At 42.5% G+C, this 16,381-nt stretch overlaps 1 protein-coding gene across 1 annotated transcript in view; it reads right to left on the minus strand.

Moving 5' to 3' along the window:
* Positions 1-1,802: 1,802 nt before the first annotated feature.
* Positions 1,803-16,381, minus strand: part of LEAP2 (liver enriched antimicrobial peptide 2) — a 32,163-nt gene continuing 17,584 nt past the window's right edge. The window contains exons 2-3 of the mRNA XM_078663816.1: positions 10,848-11,056; positions 1,803-2,230 (exon numbers count right to left, since the gene is read on the minus strand). Coding sequence (XP_078519942.1) covers positions 2,191-2,230; positions 10,848-11,056 — 249 coding nt within the window. The 3' untranslated portion in view covers positions 1,803-2,190. The remainder of the gene's footprint in view (positions 2,231-10,847; positions 11,057-16,381) is intronic.

The raw sequence follows: 16,381 nt of genomic DNA on the forward strand, positions 1-16,381 counted from the left end.
AAGCAATTGTTCCTATTGACGGAAATTCCTATTTCAGTGTGTAGAACCAGATGCATGCCACTTTTGAATGGACAAAATATCATCAAAATGAATAATATTTACTGTGCCATTGGTAATAATAAAAATACAAAGTACACGGACATTTAGTGCCTCTATATTTTTGTCTTGTTATATAACATTATACAACCAGCGCTTTCATTTCATTTAAAAAGCTCCAGTAGCTGCACTATGCATATTTACTGTAGCAGATACTTTGTTACTGATTGACATAACATATCAGTATAGATATGATTGAATTGGTAGGCTATCCACATTGCCCACAGACGCTTCAGTGATCCTGGGCAAAGAGCAAAAGGTGATATTGTTTCAGCAGTGATTCTTAATGTCCATTTAGAAAATTAGACCTTGGACTGAGCTGGCATTTTCCCTTTGTCACCCTTAGAAGTTGCTGTTCTTTATGTGTCTCCTATGAAAGTACACAGCTGTCTACACACATAATAAGCAGGGCTGCCATGTTGCAATCCCTGTTTGCTGAAGCTAATGGGGTCGAGGAGGTCGTTTTGCTGGGTGAAAGGTAACAGGCAGACATTATATCCAATGCCTAGTTAGATAACTTGGCGGTACAAAAGGGGGTGGTGGGGGGCCTGGCTGAAGATGGCTGTAATGCCAGAAACCGGTCCTAGGATGCCTGTTTCCGGTCCAGGGAGGTCTTGACTTGGCAGTTCGGGCTGGACTGTCCCATGAGGCACAGGGCCAGACTGATTTGCATATGGCCATGTCTGAACTGGGGTGGCAGAGTGGGCTAAAGAACGATGATGGATTAAACCCAGATCTATTGACTGGGTGTGAGTGTTTGATTGGTTCAGATGCTCCTTCCATCACCACCCCCTTTTGTACCGCTAGTTAGATAACTTGTTCAGCATAGTATTTCTTTCCACTCTAGTGCTTGCTATTAATCCGCCTCTGCTATGATGGAACAGTCAACTATATGAAAACAAGCTTGGTACCAAAATCACCCCTTCACCTTATCTGTGGCCAGCTACACCATAATGGTTGATACCACAGGGATACCATGGGGCATATTTACGAGCCCAGTCGCCTAACTCTTGCACCATGCAAGGTAATGCAGGAGTGACGCATCTAAATATGAGATTTATGAAACTACGCAAGGCCACCTTGTGTGGCGCTGAGTGGTTGCATCAATCTCGAGTAAAGCAATGCAGCACATATTGCCGCATTGTCTTACACTGCGCCAGGGAGTGTTCCATGGGTAGAGCATGTCTGTTCCCACGCAACATGCATGTTTTTTCATGCATTCCTAGATTTTTCAGAAGTGGAAGACCTGGAAATGCACCAACCACCTACACCTTCCCAGGTGAGGCGTAATGAATAGAAATATGTTAATTTCTCCTTGTTTTTTCCTCTTTCTGTGTGTGCAGAAACAGAACAATTCCTCAGGGGATTGTCTTTGTGCAGCAATGCAGTGCTTTCTGCACAAAAACAGTCCACCTTACAACACAGGCACCCTTGCACCATGGCGCCCGCGTTGGTGCTAGGCTCCCAATTGTGCGCCAGCGCAGAAAAAAGGCAGGAATGCACTGTATTCTTTTCAATACATTGCATTCTTGCCCTCTCCCTGTCACACAGTGCAAGGTGACTTGCTACGCTGCATGACAATGTCATAAATATACCCCTATGTACGGCCAGTATGGGCAAGGTGGAGTGTTTGATCTCGTTAGTATCCTCCAAGAGTGTTGACAGTAATTAGTCAAGACTGAATAAAAAACATGTAAACATAGTGATATGTGCACATTTCAGTACATATCAGTGCTTTATTGTACATTGTGTCTTCGAAATGAGAGCAAAAGTTTAACAGCAGTCGCTAACAGGCCTCAGAGGAAATTTGGAAAAAAACACAATATCATTTTTAATATTTTAAAACTCATTCCAGTAAAACTAAACCTATGGAGGGTGCTCCCTTGTGCATCATTTGGACACCCCGGAACTATATTGGACGCCGCCGGTCAAAGGTGTACAAATAGCAAAATGGCAAAAGGGTTAAATCAAACAGAAATGCGAAGGGCAGAGTGTTCCAACGCCAGTATGCATCGTGGGAAAAGCCTGGTGCCAGGCCACGTTGTCCATAAGAACTTGTTTCTCCATTTCAAATGTACTTCTGTGCAGAGAGCTTCAAGACTCAAACTGCTGCTGGTAAGCACAGTGCCCTTTCCTGTATGAAGAGAAGACAACTTTGGTTATTGAGGTGAGCTTGGCAGCATTTACTCAAAAAAAACTAAGCCAATCCCTCTTAGCATCAAAAGGAAAGAGTTACCTTTTACCACCAGAGCATTCTGCATTTAAGGGGTTTTCTTGCAAGTTGTCAGAACTTTCCTCAGTGTTTTAACTCACATAGGGTAGTGATAAAATATACTTATTTGATATGTTGTCATTTACACAAATGTTATTTCTTTACCTTAAACATGTGAACATTGTATTATGAAAAACAGGATGCCGTTTTCATTCATGCTCGGCACCCACGTGAGTTATCCCCCCATTCAAGAATCCATTGGTGGCAGCTCTCCTATCTCTCAGAGTTACCACCATCTGACTGGTTCCTCTGGAGACTGGCTGTGCTCAGGTATATTGGAATGCTTTGGAAACTTAAAGGCCAGGTTAACGTCTGAATTTGTCAGAGTATTGCTAAAGTTTAAATTACAGACACAAACTACACAATCCCTCTTCTGTTTCCATATTTATATTTACCCCCGATACATTGATGAAATATCGAAACCCTGGTATAGCTTTTCCTTTATAAGCACAATTAATATCCTATGTCCTCTGATACTTTCCTCATCGCCCTAACTCAGGGGCATATTACCAACAACTAGCGATAATTATCGGTAAGTTGGCTTAGCGGGAATATTTCTATCAACACCCTTCACCTGTTTTTATCGCTTAGATACCTTGCTATTAGCAAGGTTTATCTCAGAAGCGATAAAAAACAGGCGAAATGCGTGAATATCGCTGTCAATACAGCGATATTCAGGCATTACCGTGACAATGCTCTTAGTCATGTTATCCAACTCTCATTGGATAACATGGCAAAGAACTGGTCAGGGCAGGCGTTAGCTTTTGGAGAAATTCACGCTTAGCGCGAATATTTCCAAAACTACGCCTGTGTTGATCATAGGTGATAGCGATTGCAGCGACTGTTTTCAGTCGCTGACATTTTGGCACGCCCACTTTGCATGTCATTAGCGATAATTATCGCTGACATGCAAAGCGGGCCCCAAAATGCCCGCTCTCGCCTACAAGCTGTCGCTAACTGGTGTTAGCGACAGCTTGGTAATAGGACGATGAAATTATCGCCGCTTTAGCGGGAAAAAGTCCCGCTAAAGCGGCGATAATGGCCCTTGGTAATATGCCCCTTAATTCACTATTAATGCCTTTGTTGACCTAACTTGATCACGGGGCATTAAAAAAACACTACTTTGTGTGCCAGATTGATTGGTCCAGATTGTGTTATGCCATCCAAACTGGAAACTTCTGTGCTCAAATTTGTAGCCAGTTACAGGATGTGTATGTCAATTATCCATTTTCTTAGAAGCTACTATTAGTTTATCTGTATAGTTCATAAAATATTTGTCACTTCTCCGAAAACTCACCAAAATAGCCTGAGCAGAAAACATGTTAGAGGAAATCTACCCAGTATCAAATCATTTACATGTATTCAAGTTACACTGTGCCTCATAGCGCTTTAATGCTTATTTTACACTTTTCAAAATGGAGGGTGCAATATGGTCCTGTCACGATTATCGGTACTAACTCACTATTCATTAGTCATTGTGGACATCTTCTAAGAGTAAGGCGACTCCTTTCCTCTGTTCTGTTCCTTTTCTGCTGGATGCTTCCTGCCTGCACCTCAATACAACAGCACACGGTGAAGCAGGTATAGGAGAGGAAAATATACATACTGCAAAGGGTAGATTTGGGGGTGACCTCCATTAAAAGAATGAAAGGAAAGGTTTATGGACACTTTCTGTAACTAAACCCACTCTTCCCCAAAAACCCCAGAAACATAAGAGTACTGGGTAAGGGTGGCACATAAAGTAGATGTAAGTGGGTTGAAGGAGCAGTTAATATAGCTGTGTGGGATACTTTTAGTGAGAACTCCTCGATGCCCCTATTACATGTTATTAGCATGAGAGTTGCAGCCGTACTGTTCCTAGGCACTATCTTTGTGAAAAAGTGCTTGCACAACTCAGTGCCATTGAAGCGATTTGACAATCTTGTGAATGCATGGGAGTGTGAGTGAGTGTGCAAGTGAAGATGGATGAGTGTATAGGTGTCTGGGTGTAGCATGCCCATCCTCCCCGCTTGAATTACCGGCTGCCACTGAGGTCAATGTGTGACAGAGTAAAGGAGGTGGAGTTACGAGGAGTGGAGCTTGAAAAGCAGTCTGACAGTCAACTTATACATTTATTAACAAAAAAACATGCTGTTAAAAAAATGGCAGCAAGAACAAATGTGACAGAAAATCTGTTCTATCTTACTTAATGGCTCACAAAGAGGTTGGATTTTAAAAACATCTTACCGGGTTAAGACACCTGCTGCTAGGATCTTTGTCTGCTCAGCAATTTTGGGGGACTATAATAGGGGTAAGATAACTTTGGTGGTTTATTGAGTTCTGGGATACCTCTGTGTTTTGTTTAATCACAGTTTTGACTCAGTGATTTCATGAGTGATGTCACTGACCATGTCATGAGTGATGTAATATGTAAATTCATACGCAGTGAATTGTGGGGACGTGACTTATAGTTATCTTAGCTAACTATAACTGCTGAATTTCTCTGGTTTTGTACAAGTGAAATATTAACCTCACTATAACATCTCTGTAACCTTTGATTTTTTGCCATGAATTTCTAAGTTTAGTTTTTCTATTCCCTAACTATAACGGCCCTGTAAACTTTGGTTTTTTTCAGTGAATATATATATGATATATATATATAAATATATATACATATATATATATATATATATATATATACATATACACATATATATATATATATATATATATATATATATATATATGTATGTATATATATATATATATATATATATATATATATATATATATATATATATATATATATATATATATATATATTCACTGAAAAAACCATAGCTTTCAGTAGTTATATAGTTAGGAATTCGTTTTTAAAAAACCTTTGAAATTCACTCGAAAAACTATAAGTTTTAGTGGTGTTATAGTTAGCTGGACATTTTACTCATACAAAACCAATGAAATTGCTCCTATATAGTTAGTTGTACTAACTATATTTCGCGCACCTGCAATCCACTGCTGATGATGTCACATATTAGATCATTCATGACATGGTCAGTGACATCACTGATGACATCTCAAATGACATCACTGATGACATCACTGATGACATCATCCAGTGAATGTGGTTTGCTTCGTTATTTAAATATGCATTATATATATAGCAATTTACATTGAAGAATGAGTGGATATATATAAATAAATATTTGGATGGAGGATTTAGTAGCAGTGTAATTGACTGTTTACTTGACCAATTTATAATGTCTCACTAAATATAGTGGATAGTGACTAAACTATGTGAATATCTGTATCACTTTGTCAGTTGTTGTGTAAACTGATTCTACAGTTGGTTACTAGCTATGTGAAAGTCTAGAGTAGTTATTGATTAGTTAACTGAGTATTTGTATGGGAGTGTGAAAGTGTGTGTGGTTCGGTGGGGGGTGTGTGACTGTCCAAAGATGTGTGAATAGTTGATTCAGTAGATATATGAAGTTAAAACTACATGTTCTAACAGTTTGGGTGAGGGAATCTCTTTATGGGTGTGGTGATGAGCAAATATAATTCTCAAAGGTACAGGTCCAACAAACTAGAAAAATAAAAGGCAGTGTATGTGTCAGTTGTTGTATATAAATAGGTATACATAAGACACAATGATTGTGTGAGTGACTGTATGGATAACTGTATACTTGTAATAATGATTTTATAATTCACTAAGTATGACTTACTATCTAAATGAATAGAAGAAGTGGTGTTTGTATAAGTGTTTTGCTAAGTAAATATGTAAGTATGATCCATTGTTTGCATAAGGGAGTAGGATGACTTCATATGTGAATAGGATGCGTGCTGTTGTTTAATGTCGATATAGATGTATAAGTATTTTTGATAGTGTTCTATTGTTCTTTGACAGCATGTATGAGTGAATCCATAGGTAAGTGATTAGATGTGTGTATACATCTATGAATCACTGAGTGGATTTTTAGATACTTGTATTGCTGTGACAATGGATTTAAATATGATACTCTGTATTTTACAAACAGTGATCAAAAATTGTAATAGTGTATGAAAAGGTGTATGTGATTGTCACGTGGATGATGTCATCAGTGATGTCATCAGTGATGTCATTTGAGATGTCATCAGTGATGTCACTGACCATGTCATGAATGATCTAATATGTGACATCATCAGCAGTGGATTGCGGGTGCGCGAAATATAGTTAGTACAACTAACTATATAGGAGCAATTTCATTGGTTTTGTATGAGTAAAATGTCCAGCTAACTATAACACCACTAAAACTTATAGTTTTTTGAGTGAATTTCAAAGGTTTTTTAAAAACGAATTCCTAACTATATAACTCCTAAAACCTATGGTTTTTTCAGTGAATTTCAAAGGTTTTTTTAAATGCTAATTCCTAACTATATAAGGCCTGAAACCTATGTTTTTTTCAGTGAATTTCAAAGGTTTTTAAATGCTGATTCCTAACTATATAAGGCCTGAAACCTATGGTTTTTTCAGTGAATTTCAAAGGTTTTTTAAATGCTAATTCCTAACTATATAAGGCCTGAAACCTATGGTTTTTTCAGTGAATTTCAAAGGTTTTTTAAATGCTAATTCCTAACTATATAAGGCCTGAAACCTATGGTTTTTTCAGTGTTTTAAAAAACAAAAAAATTGATTGGTTAACTGGCTTATTAAGTGTATCTTAGTGAATACATATATTAGCGAGTAATGTTTAAATATTTAAATATATGCATCAGTGATGTAATATGTGACGTCATCAGCAGTGCATTGCAGACGTGCAAGTTATAGTGAGTCCAACTAACTATAACGTGGGAATTTCAATGGTTTTATGCGAGTAAAATTTCCAGCTAACTATAACTGGTGTGAAACCTATGGTTTTTTCAGTGAATTTCAAAGGTTTTTTAAATGCTAATTCCTAACTATAAGTGGTGTGTAACCTATGGTTTTTTCAGTGAATATATATATATATAAAATTTCTATGGCAAAATGAAACCCCTCATTTTGTTCCTTTTCAAATTAAATGTATTAAGTGTTACCACTTTATTCCAATCAAGATGACTTCAGGTGTGCCATACTTTTGTCATAAGTAAGACTGTTAGCGTTCTAGTTGTTCTTTAGAACACTCTGGGACATTCTGTCATTGGGCTATAGTTGGGCTACATCTGGCTGATATTTGGGCTACATTTGGGCTCTTTTGTCTCTGGTGGCCATCTTGGGAGACTGCATATCAGAATTTTTTTCATGAAATATAAGAGGATTTGAGAAGTCACTCAAAATGTGCCCTAATTTTTCTTTCTTCAGCACTAATCATAATTTCTATGGCAAAATGAACCCCCTCATTTTGTTCCTTTGCAAATTAAATGTTTTAAGTGTTAACACTTTATTCCAATCAAGATGACTTCAGGTGTGCCATACTTTTGTCATAAGTAAGACTGTTAGCGCTCTAGTTGTTCTTTAGAACACTCTGGGACATTCTGTCATTGGCCTATAGTTAGGCTACATCTGGCTGATATTTGGGCTACATTTTTTTTTTTGTCTCTGGTGGCCATCTTTGGGCTACATTGGGCTACATTGGGCTACATTGGGCTACATTTGGGCTCTAACATATATATAGCCCAATGCAGCCCAATATATATTTTTTCAAAGTTAATTTTCGTAAAAACCACTGGAGCACATATCTTGAGACATAGCAAAGACACATCGGGCTACCAGTCCCTACAATTTTGCCAAGTTTGGTGGAAAACCATTCAGCCGTTCGGGCTAAAAGTGAGTCCAACCGCCCTATGGAAATTAACACGGGGAAAACACGTTTTGGGACACCCTTTTATCTCAGCCCCCGCTTGACGAATCCCCCCAAACCTTCAGGGAAGGAGCGGAGCGCCGCGAGGCAAAGTTAAGGAAAATTTTCGGAAGATTCCTCAACCGGCGCCAAAGTTATTCCCAATAGAAAGTTGCTATTTCCCTATGGAAAACAATCCTAACTATATATACCTACTGGCTATCGCCAGTAGGTAATATATATATATATATATATATATATATATATATATATATATATATATATATATATATATATATATATATATATATATAAATGTAAATGTAAATGTACAGGAATTTATATAGCGCAAATCACCAAGCAGTTTCTAAGCGCTTGCTTAGGGAACCCGTCCTGGTATTCCCCTGTGAGATAAACCCGGCAGGGTATCCGCAAGGTGAAAGCCAGGCATCCCGCCGCAAGGGGCCATTGTGGAGATTAAGCAAGCTATTGCCCAGAGTCGCAGAGTGTGAACCCATGAATCGAGTAGGCACCGGAGCAAGAATTGTCGAGTCCATGGACATTTTAGGACTCAAGACCCCGCCGAGCCGGGAATTGAACCCTGGTCCCGGGCTGACCTCTGCTTCCAGGTCTGCCTCCTCTAACAAGTGAGCCATACTTCTCCCATACATATATATGTGTATATACTTATTACCTACTGGCAGTCGCCAGTAAGTAGTTATAGTTAGGACCTAGTTTCCATAGGAAAAGCGTTTTTTGATTTACCAATAACTTTGGGTCCGTTTAAGGAATCTTTGTAAAATTTTTAAAACTAATGTGGGGGTCACATCAGCTGCTCTCTTGAAAATCTCGGAGTGATCCGTCAAGCGAGGGCTGAGAAAAAGGGGTTTCCCAAAACGTTTTTTCTCGATGTTAATTTCCATAGGAATCTGTTGACGCAGCGATAGCCTGAACTGCTGAACGGAATAACATCAAATTTGGCAGAAAGGTAGCTCTTGGACCAGAAAGCACTCTTTTTGTTAAATGGTGTAAATCCGTTCAGTAGTTCCTGAGAAATGTGAAGATTTCTCAGATCTACAACTGTGGCCACTGTGGATCCGTGAACCCTCCTGATCTCGTGCCTGAGATCTGATTGGCTACCAACACTTCAAACCAGGAAGTGTTGGCAGCCATCTTGTGACTCGGTTGAACCGAGTCACAAGCAAAAACATTAAAAAACAAGAAAATGGGGCATGGTAGAAACATGCTGCATTTCCTGTTCACAAAATTGGTTTATAAATACAAAAAAATAAATTTTGCAGTTCACAAGGTTTGCGGCCTTAACATAGCTTTGTTCACCAGGTCCATAAACGCTTTATTCTTTATTAGCATTCTTGCCCAGTGTTGCCTTTGCATTTTTGGATTGTGCCATTTGTTATCTGATCCCTTTCGCCTAAATACTTTGCTCAGTTATGGATATGTATCTCATGGCTAAGAAAGACCTTAAATGTTCACACACTAGCCCAACTTGCATATCTGGCATAGGATGTATTGTAAAACTTTTCTCAATTGGCCTCTCAATTGGCCCCTAATATCAATAGACTAACCAAATGTTCATAGCTGACCTAAGTAACCTGGTTACTTACAGAAAATCTGAAAGGGGCGTTGTTCAGCAACATTGTTCCCCAATAACTTATTTTCTGCAGCCAGGCTGTGGCCTCACTAGTTGTTAGTATTATATCTGGTATTCCACCAGAACATCAACTATGCTTATTCATGGTTTGAGGGTGCCCTCTGTTATAATGCTGTCCCTTGTGTAAAGGGGGTAATTCAGGGTGTATTGTGGGAACATGTGGCATTATGGTGCCATGACTTTATACAATATGACCCCTGGCATAACAGGGGCATTTCATAGCATATTTTAGGCACCCATCACATAGTGATGACACACTCTGGAATATTGAAGGCATATTGGTAACAATTCCTGAAACATTGTGGACGTCCAAGGCATTGTGGTGTTCACCCATGGTATAATGTATCCCTGGTGACACTGTGGTAAATCTTGGCATATGCCAACCAGTTGCTCTGCCCTGTTTTATTGTTGATCCTTGCACAACAGTAATAACTATTTGTATATGATGGGGTGCCCCGGCATGAGATGGTGATGCATAGGCTTGCAAGGCAGAATCAATCCATTTGTGCCAGGAGGACATGTGAGCACTTGATGCAAATGGTAAACTGTTATTTGGGCGTAATAAAAATTTATTAAAAATGAAAGCTTTTATATCAAGGCAAGTCAGCCATTTGCAGTGCAACCTGCTTAGATTGTGGAGCGTACAAGTTGTATCCTTATCAGGCTTGATTTCTGGAACAGGCTAGTCCGAGAAATTCATCAGCATGTAAACTGTAGGGCCTTGAGCACTACAGATAACACTACCTTACTCAGAGGTATTTGCGCTGCATTTTGGTAGCCTCTTCACCACATTCCCTCCATATTCAAATGTCTTCAGAACCAATTGATGAAGAAGACGAAGAAGGAGAAGAAGAATTTGTGAGAAGGAACTCAACAATTTCCTACACGAAAAGAAGAAGTTGTGAGAAGAATCTCAACAATTTCCTGCTACGTTCTTTGATGTAGATTTGATAGGGGAGAAAGGAAAGATAATGAGTTACCATTTACTGATAGAGATGAATGTGTTTGTACAGGTGATCCACCGTCTCACCTGCACAATTTGGTGGTGCACTCTAATCCTTGCAGGCAGTAGGCTCCCAAGGGTTTGCTACCAACCATTCTCCAGAATGGTGTCATCCGAGTAAATCTCCGAAGAGACTGAAGTCTTAAGTCACTCATCCTTGACGTTAACATAGATGCTCCCTCTCGAGCCAATGCATCCAACAACATTTGGTCTTCAAGGATGGGGTGTGAGAACACCTGTTGAAAAAGAACACATTTATAAATAATTGAATTTGCACCACTGATATGAAAAATATGCTGAAATCAACCATGCAACAACCAATGAGTTGTTTTTCACTGCCACACACATAGGTTGTCCTGTTAAGCTAATATTGTGCATCTCATTAGGCATTGTGACACAAATAACACTGGTTGCTCTCTTCTTCGAATCTAAAGGATACAAAAAAGTCATGGATGGAATTAATGAATTGACTGGGGGTGAGTGCTTGTATTGTCAACGCTCCGTCCATCATTTCCTTTGGTTTTTCTATGAATGAATTGATCACAGTCCCTGGTATGCACTCCGGGCCGCACTTAGGTTCTTGGGTTATTTGGTGGGATAGTTCACACACATATATACAGAGAGTGCAGCTTTATGCCAGGGTGATGTATGCACCACTTTCTCAGATGGCTACACTGGACACTGGCCTGGGGGCTGTATTATAGAAGTGCCCCAGGGGCACAACGGGCATTTGCACCTGCTTTGCACACCCTTTGGTATTACAGAAGGGACCACAGACACCTGTTCGTCCCCATATGTGGTACATAAAGCGCCAGCGCTATCTTCAGAGGGCGTACCCTCATTTGCTTGGGGGGTGGCCCCATGCAAATGAGGGAATCTCTTTGCCTCTGCACCCACGCCGTATTACAGATGGGGCGCAGAGGCAAAGAAGCTGTCAGGAGGTGCATTGACAGTGCGCCACCTAAAGGGAGGTACACTGTCAGTGCGCACCCTGATGGCAGCCCTCTGGAGGGGGTGAAGAGGGTCCCAAGGAACACCCACAGACATCTCCTTGCAGGTGGGTGCAGTCACTCACTGCACCTGTCTGCAAGGGGATTTCTAATCCCCTTTAAAAGTGCAGGCGGGTTGCCGTCTGCACTATGAAACACGGATTGGCTGCTACAAAGATTCTCTGTTTTTCACATAAATGCCCTGCCCCCAGGGCAGTGCAAGTTTGCGGCTGTCCTGGGGCCAGAGCATTCCATGTAATAGGATGCACTTTCCCGGTTTGCCCTTGGCGCACCTGTTTTAAGGTGCGGCAGAAGCACACAGGGAAAGTGCGCCCTTTACATAATAGGTCCCCTTGGTGCACAAATTAGTGGCCTCTAGTGCTCCCATTTTATTCAACTTCAAGATGGACTTTGATTCTGTCAGCTGACCCTTCCTCCATCAAATATTGAAGAAATGAGCACTGGCCTCTATTTCTGTAGAATTATCGAGGTATTATATTCTAGGGGCGGCTCCTCTGCTATGGCGGAGTCACGTCACCCAACTGCTTTCAAGCAGTGCAGAAGCAAAAACATAAAATTATAATAACTTTCAGTTATTATAATTTTATGTTTGGCTGCTCTGCAGGCGGGTGGGGATGCACTGATCTGCGAGCAGGGCAGTGGTGGAGTGGTTTGCCCACTCCTAAAAGTGTGCAGTGACTGTTTGGTCGGCCCTCTCGGGCCACCCAAACCAGTCATGCGCACTTTCCCATTTCTCTGAGCGCCCAATCTCAAAGCTGCAATTGCAGTGTGGTGATTGGGATTAGGGGATAGAGCCTGGCTGCCTGCTTCCTGTTCCTGAAATCGGAAGCAGGAGAGCAGGAGTAGCGATGCGGGACCGGGCGGTAGCAAGGTATGTGTTTTTCTAATTACATTTTTTCCCCTCCCTCCTGCAACCACAACCCTGTGCGACACCCTAGTCCCCCGGCGACCACTACCACACCCGCCCCCCCCCCTACTCAAGAGTCATGCCCCCTGCTGCTGTTATATACATTATACTGGGGTCAGGCCAGGGTCAACAGGACTACATCCCCTATCAACTAAAAGAGCAGGGAACCTGTTATGGCTCCCGATGTACCCTCAATTGTTTGTCCTGGTGATTGAGCAGCTTGCAGAGTGGATGAGATGTGATGCCTAGGTGACAGGTTTTGGGTGGCAGGAAGACAGAGAAGATAGGGCGTCACTGTACCTGGATGAAATGCTATTTATCCAGAACCACAATGTTACTGGGCTTATAACGATGCAAACTCTGAAAGTATACAAAGAGGCCCTTGGATTTAGGGATACATTGGATAAACCCACATATGTTTCGGTAACAGGTGGGACAATGGTAGCAGAGTTGTGTGTGTTGCACCGGGTTAAAAGTGATTGCTTCAAGTACCTGGGTATGTTCAGCTCCAAAGATGGCCAACAGTACTGGGACCTTAACATGGTCCCACTAGGAGGTCAAATATCAGGCGACTTACAGAACTGGGCTAGCCTTCCACTCTTGTTTATTGAATTAGAAGGGCCTGTAAATCAAATGCTACCACTGATTGTGCCACCCACGTGAGTGGCCCTAAAAAGGCAACTCAGACCTGCCATCGCAGAGTCTGCGCGCAGTTGGTAACTGCTATGTCGACTTGGCAAGTGCACCCACTTGCCAGGCCCTAAACCTTGCCTTTTCTACATGTTAGTCACCCCTAAGGTAGGCCCAAAGTACCCCGGAGAGCAGGGTGCAGTATATGTGAAACGTAGGACATGCCATGGTTTGTGTGGCATGTCCTGATAGTGAATTACAGCCCATTTCGTTTTTCACTATTGCAAGGCTATATGTTCCCCATAGGACAGAATGGGAAGTTTGTTCATAACATCTTATAAACATAATTGGCCCTGGGAACTAGGTAGGGAAATAACATTTAGTATGCCTGAACTCAGAATCTAAAGATTCATCTTTTAGTGAAGGTGATTTTTACATTCTGTGTGTGAAAATAACACTTTTAGAAAGTAGGTATTTTCTTGCTCAGTCATCTCGTGTGCCTCTGCTGGATTGTTAATTGCCTGTCTGGGTTTTGGATGACAGAAGGATGGGGAGGAGGAGTGGCTCCAGATAGTCTTGGTAGGGTCAGGAAAGGGCTGAATAGACCTGGGCTGCAATGGGGTAAGGGGGAGGAGATTTCCTTGCACCTCAAAGGGCCTGGTCTGCCTCTGACAATGCTGTCTCCCCCTCCTGCCAGGAAATCACACCAGAGAAGGCAGAACTGGTTCTGGGTGGGCACAGACACTCTCTGCGTAAGAGATCAAAGGACTTTGGGATATAAATATTGGGGCCCAGACCCCTGAACTTTAGAACTCTTTTGGATCAAGAAGACTGCCAAGAAGAAGAGCTGGAGAAGTTGTGAGGAGGGGCTACCACTTTGCTGTGTGCTTTGCTGTGTTGGCCTGCAGTGGCTGCTTCTGTCTTGGGCAGTGAAAGGACTGGACTGAACTTTCTGCAAATTACTTTTGTGAGTTTTTCCATGGGCTTGAGGTAGAGCTTGCCCCCTGTTCAAGAAGTCTCAGGAACAGCAAAGACTACAAGCTCTTCTGCCCTCAGCACTGGGGACTGTGTGTTTTGTGCTGCAACAGAAGAAAAGCAACTCGACTACGTCTACGACGCCGCTGCCAACTCCGTGTCCTGAAGGCACCGCAGAGTGCACCGCCGCAATGCCGCACCGTGACCCTGGTCTCACCGACGACGCCACTACCGAGCCGCTGCTCGCACCGCAACCTGTGGGCACCTCACTCCGCACCGCTTCACTTCACGATGGCGCCTTGGCACCGCCGCAATGCTGCACCGTGACCCTGGTCTCACAGACGACGGCTGTTGGTGCCACCACCGAGCCGTTGCTCACACCGCGTCCTGTGGGCACCGCACTCCTCACCGCCTCACTTCACGACGACGCCCTGGTATCACCGACGACGTAGCTCCATGCCAAAATCTGCGCTGCTGTTTGCACCGTGGTTCGAGGTCACCGCTCGTAAAGTTACACGACACATCGCCCTCATCCCGCACCGCAACCTTGGCCTCCCGACACCGGCGCCATCGACTCCAGTTCGTCAGCCGACGACAGCGCTTCAGCAACGACAACGCCTCTGCCTGCACCGTGACCTGCCAGCACCGTGACGAGCACCACCTTCATCTCCCACTGCGACCCTGGTCTCACCGACGCCGCCATCTGATGCCGCCACCGAGCCGCTGCTTGCACCGTGACCTGAGGGCACTGCACGTCGCACCGAAGCACACAACGCCTGTCGACACCATCGCTCCTGACTCCATCAGAGAGGAGATCGACCTGCAACACTTGTGACTTCGAGGGCCCCCAATGACTCCTGCACTGACCTCCGGAACCGACGCCTGTGGATGCCGTGTTTTCGGAAGCTCAACAAGAGGTTATCGATGCCCTGCATTTCTAAAAGGTACTGTTTGCGGGTCTTCCCGACACCGTAGCTGGCCCGTGAACAGCCAGAACTGTTTGGATTTGCTTGTTCACAACGCCGTGATAGCCCCGGATGGAGACATCAAGGAACTATTTTTAAAGCATATTTTGATAACTGTATATTTTTAAGTACTGTACTGTGGAAGTTTATCGTTTTTGGTCTTGTCTTAAAGTATATAAAAATATTGGCTATTTTTCTAAACTGTTGTGGTGTCCTTTTGTAGTGCTTACACTGTATTACTGTTGGTTATGTGCAAATGCTTTACACACTGCCTCTAAGATAAGCCTAACTGCTCGTGCCAAGCTACCAAGGGGGTGAGCAGGGGTTATTTTAGGAGTGTAACTCCCTTATCCTGACTAGGAAGAAGGGTCCCTATTTGGACAAAGGTGCAAGTCCTTGCCAACTAGAGACCCCCATTTCACAATCTTTCGTCCCAAATTATAAATTTACCGTTTTGAGACCCCTACGGCTTCTACACTCAAATATCCACATCTTCCAGTTGGTGGAAGATGGGGTGGCTGAGGGTAGCGAACTTTGGCCTTTACTCCTTGGCAGCCTAGCTGCTTCTTTTCTATGACTACTTTTTTCACTGATAGAGATGATCTGGGTGAAATACTGGATTGCCTTTCTAAATACTGGACTGACGTTGTTGTTTGGCCATTCCCCACACACTTCCTCTGGCCATAAAAGTGACCCTCTGTTGTTGGCATAAATCCCTTGAATGGATAAACTGGGAAGATACGTTTACACGTGAGACCTCTCTTTGGCTGACTAGGTGGGCTAAACCTTACCAAGCTAGAGGGTTCCCGATCCCAGGATTTAATATGAATCTCATAACTCAGGGAGATGTGGACAGAAAACAGCATTGAATCATTCTAAGAGTTAAAGGAGGAGTTTGCACTCCAGCTTCTACTACTATCTCCAGGAATGGCGTGCATTGGAAGAGTTGATTCATTAACAGACTTTACTCCAATAAAGGCTGAGTTGACCATCAACTCAGTTTGCAAGAAAAGAGATAATCTAGATACATAGATCTTTGGTAACTAACACAACTGATTCTCTCCAGACTCACAG

The sequence above is a fragment of the Lissotriton helveticus genome, chromosome 10 (assembly GCF_964261635.1).
Source record: "Lissotriton helveticus chromosome 10, aLisHel1.1, whole genome shotgun sequence".
Lineage (NCBI taxonomy): Eukaryota > Metazoa > Chordata > Amphibia > Caudata > Salamandridae > Lissotriton > Lissotriton helveticus.